Consider the following 19,301-nt stretch of genomic DNA (forward strand, 5'->3'; position numbering starts at 1 on the left):
TGTAACTAGGTTTTCTGTAAAAAGCAAGAAGGTCAACGCTTGCACCTGCATTAGCCTATGTCCGCCACTTGTTGGTAAACTTGCACCAGCTATTAACAAAACTTTAGGAGAGGCAGTCATGCAAACTTAAGAGAACCAAAGCAAAGAAATATTTGCAGTAAGGAATATGGACTCTTATCATAGTTACCAAATCCAGTTGTGTCCAGATTTTTTTGGATGCAACAGATTTGTCTGGTCCAGGATTTCTCAATCACTATAAAAAAAAATTCCAAACCAATTTGAAGATTCTAGATTTCCCAGTTTTTTGGCCTCCTGAACAAATCAATCTTTTTGAACCTGGTAACCATGGCCTCTATGGTGATCAGACGATTTTTGACAATATTTGAGTAATCAGTTAGGAAATTTGCAGCTGTGGTGCAGCAGTTTAACAAAACAACATAATCAGTAGGAAAGAACAAGCTAAATGGCCATAAAAAACAAATAATGAATCAGGTTGCAGTGACTTCATGTAAACCTTACAAATAATTGCCTGCATGGCAAACAGTGGAACAGCTTGCAATTGAACTGTTTAAACTGGATTCAACATCATCTACTCTTCCATCACTAATTAACCCAAAATAATGTCTACCACATGTCCAACACTTAGGCACGCAGCAGATCTCTATCACCATTTAATAATTTTATACTCTAAGAAGCTACGTGCAGATAGAGAAAAATCCAATGCCTGCCTCAGGTAATCCCCAGTAGTCACAACAAAGTAACAACCACACTTCTTGGGCATTATGAAATTCTATTTGGATAATATTTAATGTTCATTGTTATAGGATACTTATGTTTTTGTTGCAACAAAAAGCCCGTATATAATTAGTTTTACTATTTTGTCAGCTAATAGAAGTAATTCTGTAAACCTGCTATGTTCTTGCTTCCAGACTAATTTTGATGAATGCAGCTTTGTGTCTTTGAAATGCTTCAGAAATATACGTTAATAGAATCTATTTATTGTTTTAAATTTTAATAATAAAAACCAACATTCGTTAGGAAGCATTGAATGTTGAACAAGATAATCAACAACATACACAATTGAACCCCTGTTCGCCTGGATTCAGAAATATACATCAACAGAATCTCTTTTCTGCATTTAAAAAATAGAGGCATTCATTAGGAAGTATAAAATGTTGAACAAGCTAACCATCAACTTACAGAACTAAACCCCAGTTAGCCTTTTTCCTGTGAGAATACAAGATTAACTACAAGCTTCAATATTGGTGTTTCTCTCAGGTGTCAATGATGTCAATGCCGAAATTTGTCTGTAATTACTAATTCCTCCACCATGGCTCCTCTAAACATGACTGCTGACTTTCCCATTAAAATCTTACAGAAAATATTTAACCTGCCAAATACCTACAAGGTGCCTTCATTGAGGTTGCCGGTATTCACCATCAGCATACAAGTCATGCCATTGTTGAGCGTTTAGTTTGGATGCAAAGAAAAACTGTTTAGAATAATAATGAGCATAGTTTGGGAAGTCATCAGAGTGATTACCATGAGCATTTCAGATAATGCATTTAAGCACAAATAAATACAAGCACCAACAAGCAAATTATTAGTTTGAACAACTTTATTGAACATAATATGATGCATTAAAACAAAAAACCAGTCTAGACACAAGTATTTGCAACACATAAACATACATAGTTCATTGATTGCAAGGAAAATTCATTAAGTGGAGAAATATCTGCATTGCTCATGTGAATTTAAGAAATACACCATATTTATCCTGAAGCCTCAAAACTACTGACCATAAAAAAGCCATTGCATACATTGTCAGTAGTAGTTCATGATTTAAACAAATGAACTATGTGATAAATTGATAATATATATTATAACTATATCAGTACAAACTTTCTAGCAGCATAAATGTAGTTACAAGATGCCTTGCTGGAGTCCAATTTGTTTCACATAGCTAAAGCTAATCTCATTAAAAATGGAAATGACAAAACTTAACCTTGCTAATAAGTGTAATCCATCTAATGATTTGTTGGTAAATAATTAAAAAATGGATCACTGTACTCTAGCAAGTAGCAACTAGCTAATAGCTTTTGATCTATAGCAATGATGAATAAATAAAAGGGGATAGAAAACAATCATATCTGAAGCATGTTAAACCATGTATTAGCTGGAGGCATCGCCATTTATTGTTGTAGAAACATGAGAAAAATAGCTTCATTCACCAATTAAATACCTTCAAGGTGTGAGTGGTCTTGCAGTAATGGACCGATAGTTTGGATCCTTTGACATTAGCAATTCAATAATCACAGCATCTGTTGGTGGACCACTGAACTTAAGCCTTGGCTCTAGCAATCCTGCCATGTAATATCCAAATGTGGAGCAATAATATAGCAGAGAAAGATCTGAGAGATGAGTTTATGATTTCTAGCTCTAGCAAAAACAATTGAAGACCAAAAAAAATTAAAAATTCAACATTTGGACAAGCCATACCAGGTCGAAGTTTTCGGCCATCATACAAGACCTTTGTGAGTGGATGGCTTGCCCACCCATTAACAGCAGCATTAGTTTTTGGCTGAAATCCATGCAAAACCCCATTTCTTGATAGTGTTACCTGTCAAAGAAAAAAGTCCTGTATCCAGTAATCTAATAAAGAGAGTTTTTCAAAAATCAAGGGAGCTAGATGGCCAAACTTTTGGTTCTAAATATAGTGTTTGATGCTAGAAACAACCTGGTTCCAACAGCACTTCAAGTATCGAGTATTTAAAAATCTCACACATACCTAAGGCCTCATCCTAAGAATATGCTATTAGGGTGTATTACATAGTAAATAAAAGTGTGGATGCATATGCTTTGTTAGTCATACCACGAGTTAATTAGAATATTAAAAAATTATCCCACATGCATTGACTAATAGTAGCAGTCTTCAGCAAAACTCTATATGTTGTAAAGGCTTACCAAGTGTAAAGTATCAATTTGGAATTGATCCGTCATTGGAGGAATGCCCCCCAAAGTGACATGGGAGGTTTGACCCCATCAAAGTGGCTATTGTGGTGTTGTCCAACCTTAAGGGTTTGATTTATTTCTAAATATATTGTAGCATTTCTATTGTTTTATGTTTAGGTTTTTGTCATCTGGTATTAGAGCTCTTTCCAGGGCAAAGCGAGCAGAATTCATTGCTGATTTTTTTCTATTGAGGGCTAATTTTTTTACCAATGGTCATGTGCCTCACACAGGTCTTCAACGAAAACAAATCTGAATTCATTAGAAAGAGGAATCAAGAGCTTTCCAAAAAGTGGTGACAGTAAAAATACAGACAATATGAAAGAAAATATGGTGATCTGAAGTTAACCATGTGAATCAGATTTCTTAAAAAAAATTACATGTTGATGTTTTTGAGAAAAAATTGATATCTTGCAATCTAGGTGAGGAAATCAATTTTCGTTTTTTGCAAGAGAAATAAAACATATTACATCTACAATTCTGTATTATTTTCTTTTCAAAACCTGGGGTAGAAAAAGAGATCTAATGTAAAAATATACTTAATGCAAAAATATACTTTTTAAAATCCTAGTTCTCATGAGAATTTCTAAAGATGATCTAGATAAAGTTGTGGGATTAATTGTTATGGGACTTTTTCCTGTGGAATGGACTTATAATAAATAGTATTAAATAAATATAATTATGGACATTATAATTGTTATGAAGGGTTATGAATTTTGTTACCACCCTTGAGACATTATTTAAAACCTATGAATCAATAAAGGACACAGAGGGAGAAAATAATAGAGGAAAAAGAAATTGAAAAAAGAAAAAGAGAGAGGATAGTTAAGGTCTGGTGGTTGGGCATTGGGCATTGGAGAAGGGGCATACAGTGTGTCCAACTCGGGGTACAGCGTACACCCAGGAGTGTCCTGGCCAGGGCTGTGTTTATTTCATGTCGTGAAGGCATGTGGGGTTTTGTGTAAGAACCGTGTCCTCGTAGAGTGCTCCCTTGCCTGGAAACCCTATACCTATAACTAATCCTCTGCGTGCAGGAAAGCAGCCTCTTCGTGATTTATAGATATGTATTAATCAATTTCATATAGTCATTGCCCTAATGTTTCACCATTGCAAATCATTATCTCAATGTTTTATATATTCTGAGTAATTAGTTTATCAATACTTGAATAAATTACTTCGATACTTTATTAAAATACTGTGTAAACACTTAATAATAAATAGTGAATTTAACACCTTAATATTAAATTATCTATCTTAGGTAAAAGGTTAATCCACTATTGATACTTAATAAATCAGAAGGGAAAAGTACCATTACATCAATGAAAGCATATGGGAAAGAGTTGAATGCATTTAAGAATACTTGTCATAAATTCAAGGTTGATTATCATACATCTATTCTTCATTCATATAAGGAAGGGGAATATGAAAATGAAAGAGATACATGACTATATTTAAAAGATAAGTACATAAAATAGTATGAGGATTTCTTTCAGTTGGATGAAAACACTTATTTGGATTTCTTTTCAAAATAATCTCCTCTACATGCTAAAGAATATTTTTGCCAGCCAAAGTTAGATGATTCTCCTCTTTTTTCTAAGTGCACCCATGAATATGATGTGCAGAAGGATTTTGTTTCAGTGGATAATGATTTCTTTTATCCTCCATTGAGTATCAATGTTGTTCCACAAATGTTATTTTTTTCATCTCAACAAGCAATGGATAATTTTGATCAGATGTTTACGAGAGCCATCTCCAAGCAAAGACTAAGGAAGCAAAAAAAGATGAATGGATGAGCTTCAATTTGGTCCTCGAGCTTTGGCGCAAAACATATTTTGTTATGTAATGTAAATGAGTCATTTTATTATAAAGCTCATAATGTCACATTCTATGTGGTCGATTATTAGGTATTTCATCCCATGTTTCAAGGATGAAACATCCTAAGCGGGCGAGAATGTAATGTACCTAAGGATATGGTATTAGAGTGTATTAGGTACTGGTATTAGAGTGTATTAGGTACTAACAGTGTTCCACGGAAATGCGTTTCCCCCTCCCAGGCCCAAGTCCCCCCGTCCCCGAAACCCGTCCCCGAAACTTTTTCCCTTTGTCCCCTGCGTCCCTGAAGCCCATCCCTGCGTCCCCCCGTCTCCCCATCCCCAACGGTCGTGGAACACTGTTAAAAATAAATGAACTGTGGGTGCATGTGCTTTGTAACTCATCCCATTAGTTAATCACAATACAGATATTTATCCAACATGTATGGGATAGTAGTTATCTTTAGCAAGACTACATATATTTTAAGGGCTTACCAAGTGTAAAGCATCAATCCAGAATATTGTAATTGGATTTTATGTTCTATAGGAAGATTGACCCTTCAAAGTGCCATAGAAGATTTGCCCCCTCATAGTGGATATTGTATGGCGTTGCCCTACCTTAAGGGTTATATCTCTTTTTAGATATATTGCAAGATTTCTATTATTTTATGTGAAGTTCTTAACATTATTCACCATAGAATTGCATCTCTACAATAAACCTAACAGAATAAACATCAACACTAAATGTAGATAATCCTGTATTAATGACAAATTACAGCAAATTTATCCACAACAGATGCCTGAATCTTAGAAATACTTTTTGGAATTGAGATCGTACATTTGCACCTAACTAAAGCGAATAGAACTAAAGTACAAACTAAATGCAACCATACTAGTGGATAACTGTATCTAAAAACACTACTGGAGAATTGTATTCCCCCAGATAAACAGTACTATTATAAAAAGGCAACTGATGCAGACAACTAACCATCAAAGACTAGAAAGAGACGAAAGTTTGTACTTCTGTAGCATCTATTCAAGAATAGAAAAAAATTCAAAATACCAGAAATAACAGATAGATGGAGCATAGGCATATCTAGATGTACCTCATAAACGGCAATGTCATCTTCATTAGGTTTTTGCAGATTACCCTGACTATGATTCTGAGAACCTGCGTCACCCTTTGATGCATTTGCATGTTTTAACCCTTGTTCTCCTGAATTGTTCATGTTTTCAACCTCCTTATTGCTCGAACCTGGGGCATCTTCCAGGGCAGCAGTGGTTGGACTCTCATAGTCTGATCTAGCCCACTCAGTCAGGCTTGGTCCGATCCATGCACCCTTTCCAGCACAGCTTTGTATGTTTTCTGGCCACTGTAGAGCATTCTTAACCATTTGAACTGCCAAGGTACACATAGTCTCCATTTCCTCCACTGAAACTTCTTCATTCAGAGGAAGCACGGACTGAAAAAAAAGGTTTTGAACTTTTGATATTCTGGATGAGGATGAACATTCCAAATATAAAGAAGACGACTCAAATAAGAGAACATATATAACTTTACGGGGAAAAAATAAAGAAACAACAGTCATGATCAATGCAAATTACTTACAATGACCTATAAATCTTTAAACTAAATCCATAACAAGGATTAAGGTTAATACTGCAAACTAATGCCCATTTTAATAAATTAATTGTCAATTATGGGAAACTAATTTTTAAAACATTCAGATAGACTGGCAAGATAAGCCTGAAAACGTATATAAATGATTATAGAAGCATAAATATGTATTACATATTTTTTCACGTCAATGCTAAAATCTGCAGTTGAACTATGCTAAGTAGTAGACTTCTTGATTAGAATTTGAGATGGTTCTGCAAAGTATGACATAAAGAATACTATGCAAAATGATAACACTTGTAATAGAAATTTGAAGATTTATGCTCATGTCACAGTGGACTTGTATCTCCATGTATGTATGTCTTGTCCTTTCTTATGTATTTTTGGCAATATATCTAGTAAGGTGTTAAAAAAAATTAAGATGCAGATAAGTTTATTTGGTCGTGTCAAAATTCCCATCAAACTGTAATTACGCCAACAAACTTCAGATATAATGATTATAATCCTTAATTACAATTTGCTTCTCATTAATTTTTATCTTTATATGCATATCTGAATAATAAGTTTCATTATTTTCTGTTATTTTAATTTCTTCTTATTCGTAAATTTTAATCAGCATTGTTTCTTTTTTATTTTCCTCCGTCCACAGGTTATATTTTCAACCCTCATTCATTGAAACAGCAACCTGCTGATATGAAGATCAAATTGACTATCAAGGAAATGACATCCGAATCTAATAGAGCTCTTATCAATTCAGCCAAAACCAAAGCTGTAGCTAAAGCCAATAAGGGGGTATAATTGGATTATCTGCAGAAGACCACAAATTTATTGCTCAAAATCCTCTTTCCATGGCCAACCTTAAAAGCGCAGTGATTGAAGTTTTTCAAGTTAATTGGTTACAGTCTCAAAATCGGAACGTAGGTGGATAGCCCTTCAATGGCAATGGGAGCAGGAAACTGTCAACCTAAAAAATCTTTTACTTCTTCAAGCTGTACACCAATAAATGCAAGGGCCATTTTAAGGAAGCTCAACTGAACACTCCTACTTTTAAAGAGTCTATGAAGAAAGACAAAACTTTAGTCCAGGGTCCAGAGTGGTATTAACTTTAATGCACAACAGAAAAAAAAATTGTTATAGACTTCACTGATGTTGAGATTGGATGGTTACTAAACACTTAAAGATGTCTATCATTCTCAACTTCCTTCCTATGAAGCCATTTGAAAAATATCTTCACAAATGGTAAGCATAAAATTGGTAGCTAAGACAATGGAAGGTGGAATCCTCTTCACACTTTGGGCAATGGATATGCCTATGTTGTTCTTGACAAGGAGGTAGCCCTCAGTGCTTATCAAAAATGAAGTCTGGACAACTGCTAGAGCTTTGAACTATGTTCAGCCTTGGCACTAGGACTTCAATATAGACCGTCCTCAGCAGAAATACCCTCTAGGGACAGAATTATGTCGTCTATCTCTACATTTTTGGACTTGCATAGAGTAGATTTTCTATCCAGTTTGTCAATTGCTTGAGGATGATAAATGAAGATCACAATCACTGTCTAGAATTAGGCTTTTATTAAACAGTTCTCATTTCATCCAGAACACATTGCCTTAACCATAGTTCCAGGACTCGCCGGGACACTCTCCGAGCCCTAGCAAGTCTCGAGCTGAGTGACCCTAGCCGAGTCTCAGGGATTCAGGACTCTCCAGGAACTCGCTCTAGGCAATGCTCACTAGAAACTGGTTCTTTGCCGAGTTTTGCCAAGTCCTGCTGAGTTTTTTGCCAAGTCCCGATTCGGGTCAGCCTTGCCAAGTCCGCATCGAGTCCGAGTCTCGTTTCTATGGTCTTAACCTTCTTAATTGTTATTTTTGTATGATAATCTCTAATGAATTTTTTATTAAGTGCCCTTTGTATATCAGAGAAACTGCTCAAAACAATTCCCTAAGTGATAAAACTATAAATACAAAATCAGAAGCAACAGATGATCCTCAGGGGTGGCAAACTAAAACAAAGAAGAAGAATGTAATAAGCAAGTTTCTCAATCAGGTTACGCATTTGCATTTATGGGGTGTAAAACGGGATTCGACTAGAAACACTTAAACAAATGTTGCCCCTGATAATTCCAGTTCCGGATAACAACTACAGTGGTCACATTTCTGTCCACCCTATAATATGGAGGTAACAACAAGAATCAGACAGTGAATAGGGGGGACCCAACAAAATGCAGAAATGTATAACAATTTGAACAATGATTACACCCTTTTCAATCAATCCCAACCCATACTGACTCTACATGAAACAGAAGTTGTATGCCATAATCTCCCCTTTCAGACTTTCTGTTGATCACTCTTTGGACTTGTTATGATGATTGATTGACATAATTGCAGCTAATGTTATTGCAGCATTTGTACTTACAGGATTTAGAGTGGGTAAATCTGTCATAGGTTTAGCATATCAATTTGTTATATTTTAATACTGGTATTTACTATTTTCATTTTCTCAATGATTTATGATTGGGCAATGATGACACGGACTTATGGTATTGTTCCTGTACAAGTGTGAGCAAATTCCTGTATGAGATACTATGCATCTGTGGACTAGTTCACATGTTAGCTTCCAAGATGGTAATGGCATTGGTATGTGGTTTCATTATAATCCCTCAGTCACTGCTAAGTGTTGTCTGTAATTACTTTGATAAGTTCTAACTGTTTAAGCCTAGACCTTTCAATAAAGACTTTATTGCATTAACAACACACCTAAGACATTCTAAAGACCCTTACGTGCCTGTCACCTAGCATTTACAATTAAAATCTTAAAACCTTAAAGACCTCTGAATGGAAATGCATGTAAAGGCATCTACAGCTATCATGGGCTCTGAAGAGATTTAACTTTCTAGTTAATAACAAATATTACTTGCAAAAGGATTTGCAGCAACTAATCTGCCAACACAATTTTCAAGGGGTTGTTTGTTTCTATCATGCAAAGGATGCAGGCATTAATATTAATCCTGACATTTGGATAATGGGTGATAAAGAGCATTAACTAGGTTTCTGTTCTGTAGTCTTATTTGGGAAAAGTAGTAAATTTAACATTTCATTGTCCGTCCTCTGTAGAAAGATGTTTTGCATGTCACAGAGGCCGATCATGGTGGACATTAACTTCAGTGTCATTATTGCATGCCCAGAGTCCTGGCAAACTGCATGAAAAGGGCTTTTGTCTTTTTTAACAAACAGTATTTTTCATAATGGGGAGGCATGGGAAGAATGGATAATAAGTTCATATTTTTTCTTTGGTATATCGCTTTCTGTGTTTGCTTGGATATTTGATACTCCTATTGGTAATGCCTTTGTGAGGAATACCGATTGCTTGGATTGGTCAGTGGGTAAAATCATCAAGGCTCTGTTTTGAATCTTCATACCATCTAGTTATTAATATATTTAGCCTTCTCATTAATCTGTCTGTCATTTAAAGTGTGTTTGGTATAGCCATTTGGAAACACTAATTACCATCATACTCGCTGAAAGCCATTGTACTTTTAATGTTTGGAACGTTCTGCATTGGTTGTTTCGGGAGGATGTATTGTTTTTATTGCCAATGTATTTAAGGCTTAAGATATTATTTACTCAGCCCTTTGCCCTGATGATAATCTTGTTTTCTTATTATGAATGTTGTGAGGATCTGGGTGGTCACATTTTTTTCCTGAAATGTCAATACGTTATGGAATTTGGTTTGATTTAATTGTCATAATTGCCAAAGGCAATATGGATTATTGTATCGATTATCCAGCCATTATTACCAAAGGCAATATGAGTTTCAATTGTTTTTGATAAAGATAAACGGGTTTTACATGGACCCGAAACCAAAAGTTTTACAAAAGCTGGCCATCAGCCAAACTGACAGAAACCAACAGCAAAACAGGGGAGCACCCCAGAACAGACACGAAAGCAAAAGAGACACAGACAGCAAAACAAAAGCACTCAAATAAGAGAGTGCAGCAGCTCCTTGTTCTTCTGGATGGTAATCTTATTGATTTCCTCCAGTTCTTCCATAATGAATCTGGAGGTGCCCTTATTGCTGCTCCTGCTTCTGGTCCTGGAACTAGGGCCAGTGATCTTGTTGCCTCCTACTTTTGGTTCTTCCATAATGATTATGAGTTGCAATTGTTGTTTATTATTGTGACACTACAAATATTTTTAGGGTATTTTTATTTTATTTATTATGGTGCATGTAGGTGTCAGCTGTGATTGCCTAAGGCAAATGCATTAAGCAGTCTTCTTGTTTCTATCACTACAGGTGTCAGCTGAGATAGGCAGAACTATGAAATTTTACAATACTGTCTCAAAGATGAGAATTATAAATTCATAAGTTGCAAGGTTACATTTTGGTTGTGTTTTGCATCACAGTAAGCTCTGTGGTGTTGTTGGTTGACAACAGTGAAATATTCAATCTGCAGCTATGTTAACCATGCCAGAAGCCTTATTGACATATTGCTATTCTAGTTAATAATAGTTACAGGAAATGAATTAACTCTACTAATAAACTCGTGGCTATGTGAAATGTTGGTAAGGTCAGTAGGACATGTGACTTTTGACCCAGTTCAATTTATCTATTCTTTAAAATAATTACTTCTCGTATCATATCATGTCATCATGTTTGTTGTTGGAAAATTGCATGATGTTGAGTTACTTCAAAACAAAGTAGCAGATAAGTCACAGTGGCTTATTAAGATGTAAACCTGGGATTCAAGTTGGTATACTTGGAATCTCGGTCCCTAGATTTAATTTTCACAAGTTGATTACCTAAAAGTTTGTTTGAGAAGAATGTGAAGGTCTTGTGAAGTTTGGAGTAACTCTTTGCCAACACCTTGTTGGAAGCTACATTGAAGCTTGGGTGAGGAAGTTAAATCCCAAGGAAATACTGATTCTAAGGGATGGGGTCCTCTGATGCATAATAGCTTCTACTGGCAATTGGTCAATTGATATTATTCTGCAGCATTTTGTTGAGATTCAACTTGCAATACTCATCTGCTGAATCATTATTATTGTATATAGCTGCTAATATTTAAGTATTATCTGATGTATCTTTCTTCATTGTAATTCTTTAATTTTGAAAGATCTATCCAGTTGGATTTGAAAAAAAATATATAAAAAAATTGTACGAATTATTATACAAGGGGAAGGATTGTGTTCTAAGGGATCAATCTGCCCTTTTACAAGTTGTCTGACTTATTTATATCAATTTGACAGAGACGGAACAGGATATTTCCTTTTGCTCAATTAATCTGAGTTAACCAAGTAAAATACAAATTTTTCAAAACAATTTATTTCTATTTGTCTGTAATAAGGTCATTAGTTAAACAAGTAAATTTATAGATAAAGATTATCATCTTGATTTCAAAAGTTATTAGATATTCTAGCAAGGGCTAAACAATGATTCAGTAAGATAATTGTTAAGTTAAACAGGGCCTGAAATCTAATTAATATTGGACAATGCTATGTAAGATTTAGTTATTTACTTAATGCACTAAGTTGATAATTATGGTAAAATTAAAATAAACTTAATAATGTAATGACCAAGAACATGACTCAACATGTCCCTCCTTGCTTGTATGACCTAGTTTTCCCCTAAGATATTCTCCTAACTATGAGGATTTTCAAATTTATAATTTCATACTTTTACATCTTAGCTCTAGATTTGAAACCCCTTTTACTTTTTTAATTTACCAAATTATATATTTTCTTTAAGCGTCTTGATATTTGTTGTGAAATATCATTTACCTAGTCTATCGTCCCTTGGCCACTCCATTACACTTTCAATTTAAGTTCTAATATACTATGCAAAATAAACTTATATTTTAAATTTAAAATATATCATTGATCTTGAGCTTGTTATCTACTGTTTATTCCATGAGATACATGCAATCCTAATCTTCCATTGAGGAGGAGTCATCTTCTAAACTTTAAGATGGTCACACAACCATATAAGAAAAATCTATTTTGATGCTCATATTGAGAAACCTATATAGAAAAACAAAGATTATGAGCATGATGCTCATATGGGCAGCCGAATATTTGTTAATGAGATCGCTAGATTAGCTAATGTTAGAAATCCTACCTAGCTAGTTGTTGTTGGAGTTATTTGTTCAACCCACTTGCAAGCAAAACACTCATCACAAATGGAAATCAAGCAAGATAGATTTTCTCACCAACCTAAGAATCATATTGGTGCACAAAAGATTATTTGATTACAATGAATGAAAGAATCATTATGAAAGGATGAATGAAACCCTAGAGGCAAACCTGTTGATGGTGTTTTTATGCGCTATGCAACATTAAATAAAATACTAAGTATTCTATCCTCTCTTGAACAAAGACTCCCCAAATGCTAAGCTGTGTGATCAAATGAAATGACTCCAAGGTTCTGAATGTTAGTTCTTGACGTGCTCTTGGATACACTCAGTTGTTTGATGTGATATTTTGTTGGAATCACAAGGACTTACGTTGAATGCTTGAGTATCTTGAATATCATTGGAACATGGGATTTCACTTGATTTAAAAAAAATAGCAAAAGGATAAGGGTTTGGGGAAGCTACTCTAATCCTAGGAATGTAAGAACAATGGACAATCTTTGGTGAAGCTCAACTAAGCTTCTCTTTGACATGCAACGAACATCTCCACAAGGCTAGTGCAATCTTCTAAGGATAGCTTGATGATTTTCAAATCACCACCACAAACATAGATACCTTCAAAGTGAAGCATATCAATGAAGGAGTGACAATTCAAGTTAAGCTTGGCTAAAATAGATCCAGTTGACTACACAAGGCACTTTACAATCAGCAAGGTGTTAGTAGTATGGATATGCGAATTTCACCATTGATCATACACAAGGTTCTTCCATTCATCTAAACAACATAAATTAAACGAGAAGTAGAGACCATGCAAATTGCTGAATCAACATATAAAGTTCACCATATCTTCAATGAAATTAACATGCTTCTTACAACAATTTCTTGGCAACAATCTTTGCTTCTCTTCCTACTCTACTCTAATTGCTATCTGCTATTGCACTATTGTTCAACTACTAACTATTAACTTTTACAAATGAAAGAGTGGAGCCCTTTATAGTGCTCTTTTACAATTGAGTGGCTCAAATTGATTCACAATTAATGGCCAAGATCAAAAGATAGAAACCCTAATTAGGGTTTGTTGCACCCATTACAAAGCATTTAATGCTTGACCAATGATAAAATTACATTTGATGGGACACATGTCCTTCACTAAATAATTGACCAATAGATGACGAGGGTAGGTGCATTGGACTTTGTGCCCATGTGGTAGTTATCCTCTTTGTTGGATGAATTAGGTACATTGAATCTAGACACCTCATCATGGAATAGTATGAGTGACTAAGTGATGGCTGGGTGCCACCTTAGCCACCTCACCCTTGTAACTCATCACAAGTGTGTGATTGTAATTCTTTTGGATCATCCCACTTTCATCTTCTTGTTTGGGAATTCTGCCTTAGTGTTGCTTGTGATGCTTATGCTTGATCCTTCCTTCTTGCCTTGAATGCATTGATCTTACTCCTTGTGTGATCTTGTGAAATCCTTTTCCTTTGAGCAGCTTCCTTGCCTGAGCCTGAGACTTGAAGTGTTGCAATTGAAGTATGCTAGCATATCATCATGCTGATCATGTTCTTTGTATTCGCTGACATCCTTATGTTGATCTTTAAGTCTTTCCTGTACAATGTTATCTTCTTCATGCGGTGGAAATCCTTCATTCCAAGCCTAAAGTCTTCTTGTTCTCCCCTTGATATAGATGACTCCCACTCTTGCCTTATAGTCTGTGATGATGATCCCATCAGCTACCTCGCAAGAGCTTGAGGCTTGAAGTGCTGCAATGTCATCCTTGGGCTCTTGTCTTTGCTTATGTGATGAAATCTTGATGTTGTATGTGAGCTGATAAGTCCTCATCTTGGAGCTGATCATCATCACCTTCCTTTGCATGTTCATCCTACTTGCATCGAACCTGGAAACAAACATAACTTGAATCAAAACATTGCAAAAAGTACTAAATCAAGCTTCCCACTACCTTCTCTAATCTGAAAATGAATTTTCTGATCATGGAAACATCTGATTTTAATTTTGATTTCTCTCCTTTTGACTTAACTCTTCATCATCTTGAGTATCATTTTGTGTCTCAGGTCTGATTCATGTCTGATTTGCATTGATTTTAGGTGGCAAAGGAAGTATACAGATCTCATAGGGCAAAGGAAAAGCTGTCAATGCCTTGGTTGAGCAAAGGAAGTGCTGTCAATGCCTTGGCTCGTGGATTGACCCTCCATTGGAAGTGATTGATTTCCTTCCTAACTTGTCATCAATTGATCTTGCAATCACCTTCTTAGCAATGCACCTAGTATGATCATGATCTCATTTCAAAAAATACAATGCATAAACCTTAGTTTGCTGATTGGAGGTGTCAATGGCAATCACTCAACCCTTAAGTCACACTTTCAAGGGGTCAATGGAAATCACATCATCTTCGAGGGGCACTTTTAGGGGGGCAAAGGAAATCACCTTCATTCTTATTTCGCACTTCCAAGGGGTCAAAGGAAGTATTTAAAACCTTAAGGCACACATCCAAGGTAGCAAAGGAAATAGTGCAATCCTTAAGGCACACTTTCAGCATAGCAAAGGAAATAGTGCAATCCTTAAGGCGCACTTTGAAGGTGTCAAAGGAAGTGCCTCTTTGTTGATTTGAAATGCAATCGCCCAGTTTGCTGATCTTTTTCAGCAAACAAAATCCTTAACTCGCAGATTGGGGAGGGCAAATTGACACTAATCCTTAAGTTTGTGGATTTGATCATATACTTGAAGTGACCAATCTCCTTCTTCTCTTGATATCACTTGATCTTAGCAACATCCTTGTCAAACAATGATGATTTTCGTTCAAAAGTATTGTTGTGCAAGACTAGGGCAAAGAAGTGTCTAAAGTCCTTGTTATCACAAAAGCTCGCACCCTTGCTGAGCTATCAACTCAGCAACCTTGTCAAACATGGAAACAACCCCGAAGTGTGGGACCTTGCGCAAGGGGGAGTTGAATCTCCGGAGAAGGCCGTCTTCCTTCTCAATCCAAGTGCAAGTGTTGAACCAACTCAACACTTCAAAACTAATTTCTAAGCCTACCTTAACAACTTGCAGAGGTAAAGGGAAGAGAGAATGCTTGAAATAGAAGGAGGTGATGCACCAAGAAGAGATTGTTCCTCTCCCCACCGAGATGACACAAAGAATTAACTGAAACACCCAAGAGATGCACAAACTTCAGTTGCATGAGTGTCTCCAATGCACATATGGAGGTTAGAATTCGCTAAGTGTCAAGAGGAGAGAAGGATTCCCACAAGTCACACTCAGAAAACAAGTTAACACAGCATATATGGAGAGAAAAGCCACAAGACATACACCTATGATGAAGGTAAGAAAACATACACAGCATACATAGGTTGAAAGAAAGCAAGAATGGTGATTTTCAATTAATTATAAGGCCAATGGCCAAACTTACAGTTGCATAAATGCAAGATAAATACAAGAGAAGTAGGAGAGCATAGAATAGCTCAAGCCAGCAAGGAGAGAACCCTTTACAATGAGGCTTAACAGCCTTTATATAGAAAAATGGTTACAAGAGTGATCATGACCCCTGCATGTCAGTCTGGGAGTGCAGGGAAGTGCATGTACTTGATTTCTGTACATGCAAGCAACCTAGCCATACCCACAAAAGGCCACCTTGAGAAGGTGGATTGACTGACCTTCCAAAGTCAGAGTATGCAGACATGACATAAGTCACTACAACAAGCATGGCCCCGTACCTGCCTTGATGGAAATCCTGGCAAAAACATTAAATGCACCCCTATGGCTCCACAAAAGAAAGTGCACAAGTCATCAAAACTGTCAGAGCATTTAAAGCCTTGAGTGTCGATCACGCCATCCGGAAGTGTCGCCAGCCAGAAGGAGGTCTGAGGATTTTGGAAGCTCGAACTCCCGAAGTGAGGAAGACAAGGGAAGGACTTCAAAACCTCGGGGTTTCGGAGTTCCGGGATAGGAGAAAGGAGAGCAGCAAGGAACTTCGGAACCTCGGGGTTCTGAATTTCTGGAGAACTTCAAAAGGCTAAGGAAAGAACTTCAGAACCTCGAGGTTCCAGAGTTCCGGGATAGAGAGAGGAAGAGAAGGAAAGAAACTTCGGAACCTTGGGGTTCCGGAGTTCCGAAGAAAAGAAGGAAGAAAGGCTAGGAGGGAACTTCAGAACCTCGGGGTTCCGGAGTTCCGGGGAACTTGTTGTGACCATTTCACACATCGCCCCATTAAAATGGGGACCCCCTCTTTTCGCTTCGTTTTTGGCTCTCTCTGCTTGTTCTTCTCTTTGTTTTTAGGGTTTTGAGTGAGTGAGTTGTCTGCCTGGGCTAGGGCTAAACCTTAGGGGTTCTTTTGGATGTCATTCAGGCTGAGTCCAGTCAAATTTTGGAGAATTGTTAAGTGTCCTTCCGAAGAATTGAGATGATTGAAATAAGGTAAGTCCTTCAGGAGAGTCAAATAGGTCTCAGGTTAGGTCTAATAAAGGTTTTTAGGGTAAAATCCAATTTTGACTAAGTGTTAGCATTTTTGAAGGAGAAATTGTGTGTTCTTGCCTAGGTGAGTTTTGATCAATTTTTTGAAGTAAGATGATGCCTGAAACAGAAAAATCGCTCCTGATCCTCAGAGAGGGCCCAGGGCGAATTTTATCCTGAGTGCAATTTCTTGTTTTTGATGGACTTGCCAACTAGTTCCTAGCCTTGAAAATGACCTGACTTTGCCTTGTGAAGTAGTTTGAGACTTAAATTTGAAGCAGTTTGGCCAAAAAGGGTAAAATCGCTCCTAACCCTTGCTGAGTGTCCAGGGTGAAAATATTGTTTAAGTCATATTTGTCACTGACTTTTCTAATGTGTTTTGTGCAGGGTCTCCTGGAAGGATGATTGAACGTCATTGAAGGCGATTGAAGTTTTGAAGGCAAGAAAAGTGATGATTTTTGGCCTAAGAGGGAAAAATCGCTCTTGACCCTCAGAGAGGGCCTAGGGCGAGATTTTGATTTCCTTCATTTTGCAATGGAAAGAGACCAAGTTTTGATCATGAATGGAAAATGAATGACTTTCTCCACCCACTTGAAGAAGTTTTGACTAGAAATGATGAAGGCCCGTGTTGAAAACAAGAAAATCGCTCCTAACCCTCAAAGAGGGCCCAGAGCGAAAAATCTTGTGGAGGTCATTTCTAGCCTTATTTGGTCGATTTGAGATGTCAAAGGCATGGTGGAGGATGAAGTGAGCATAATAAAGTATCCAGACTTGATTGAAGATGATGAATTGAAGGAGTTTTGCCCAGGAAGGGTAAAATCGCTCCTGACCCTCAGAGAGGGTCCAAAGCGATTTTCTTTGTGTGCACATTTTTGGACCTTTCTTAGACATGAATTTTTATTCATAGCATGAAACAAGGCGACATCTTCATTAGCAAAGAAATTTCGAGATGAAAAGTGAAGCATTTTGGTCCAGGTAGCAAAAATCGCTCCTGACCCTCAGAGAGGGTCCAGAGCGAGATTTTCAAAAATGCACTATTCTTGCAAGAGCAAAGTGATTTTTATGATTGGAAGGGATAAAGGAAAGCATGTTCTACCCGTTGAATATAATTTGGATGATCAACAAAAGAAGAAATCAACCCAAAATCAAAAAATCGCTCCTGACCCTCAGAGAGGGCCCAGGGCGAAAAACCTAATATGGGAACTTTTCATCCAAGTTTGAGGAAAGCCAAGGTTAGGCATGGGTTTGAAATAATGTTTAAATTGCCTTGAAGTGAAAAGAGATCGTCGAGAGTCAGTATTTTGAAGGCAATTACAAAAATCGCTCTTGACCCTTAGAGAGGGCCCATAGCGATTTTCCAGGATTCTCTCCCTTATTTGAAGAATTGAGACAAAATCTTGTGTGGATAGGAAGGAGATGTGATGTTTTGTGCCTTGGAGGCGATTTGGAATCCAAAAGATGAAAGAATACGCCTAGAATGAAAAAGTCGCTCTTGACCCTTGCTGAGGGCCCAGGGCGAAAATCACAAAAAATGCATATTTTCTTCAAAATGGTGCTAAGGCAAGGTTAGGATAAGGCGAAAAGACCTCCAAAGGCATGATGAATAATGTTTTGCCTTTGAAACTTGATGATTTTGGTCACAAAGTGAAAAATCGCTCCTGACCCTCAGAGAGGGCCCAGAGCGAAAATGTTGAAAATCCTCATTTTACCTCACAACAATGAAGCAAATTGGATGGAGTGGATAAAGCAAGATCATTGCCTAGTGGCCAATCAAGTTTTAATGAAAAATGATAGAAAATCAAGCCTAGTTTGCAAAAATTGCTCTTGACCCTCAGAGAGGGTCCAGAGCGAAAAACCTCAAAATCACACCTTTTCTCCAAAATTTGATAAAGCTAAGTTTGCAAGTCAATGAGAGGGCCTAGTTAAAATGTCTTGAAGAAGTTTTGGACGTTGAAAAATACTAATCATGAGCAAAAAATAGAAAATTGCTCCTGACCCTTGCTGAGGGTCCAAGGCGAGATTGTCTTTAAGGACATTTTTTCCTCCAAAATTGTTGATGAATTAACTTTATAGTGCAAGGGATGGGATTTTGGGAGTGACATTGAAGGGTCAACAATCAAGTTGAGGTGGATTTTTGCTAGAAAATGAAAAATCGCTCCTGACCCTTGCTGAGGGTCCAGGGCGAAAATTACACTTCCACCTATTTTTCCTCACGCAAAATGTCAAATTTGAAGTGCAACACATTAACTGGATATCAATTTACCCTCCA

The 19,301-nt window shown here is 36.8% G+C and overlaps 1 protein-coding gene across 4 annotated transcripts in view; it reads right to left on the reverse strand.

Annotated features, from left to right (window-relative positions):
• Window positions 1–976: 976 nt before the first annotated feature.
• Window positions 977–19,301, reverse strand: part of LOC131049261 (uncharacterized) — a 103,949-nt gene continuing 85,624 nt past the window's right edge. The window contains exons 6-9 of one of the 4 annotated variants that reach the window (XM_057983304.1): window positions 5,927–6,283; window positions 2,500–2,620; window positions 2,243–2,363; window positions 977–1,132 (exon numbers count right to left, since the gene is read on the reverse strand). In XM_057983304.1, coding sequence (XP_057839287.1) covers window positions 2,245–2,363; window positions 2,500–2,620; window positions 5,927–6,283 — 597 coding nt within the window. In that variant the 3' untranslated portion in view covers window positions 977–1,132; window positions 2,243–2,244. The other 3 variants (XM_057983305.2, XM_057983303.2, XM_057983302.2) reach the window with 3 other exon arrangements.

Source organism: Cryptomeria japonica, chromosome 7 (genome assembly GCF_030272615.1).
Source record: "Cryptomeria japonica chromosome 7, Sugi_1.0, whole genome shotgun sequence".
Taxonomy (NCBI): Eukaryota; Viridiplantae; Streptophyta; class Pinopsida; order Cupressales; family Cupressaceae; genus Cryptomeria; species Cryptomeria japonica.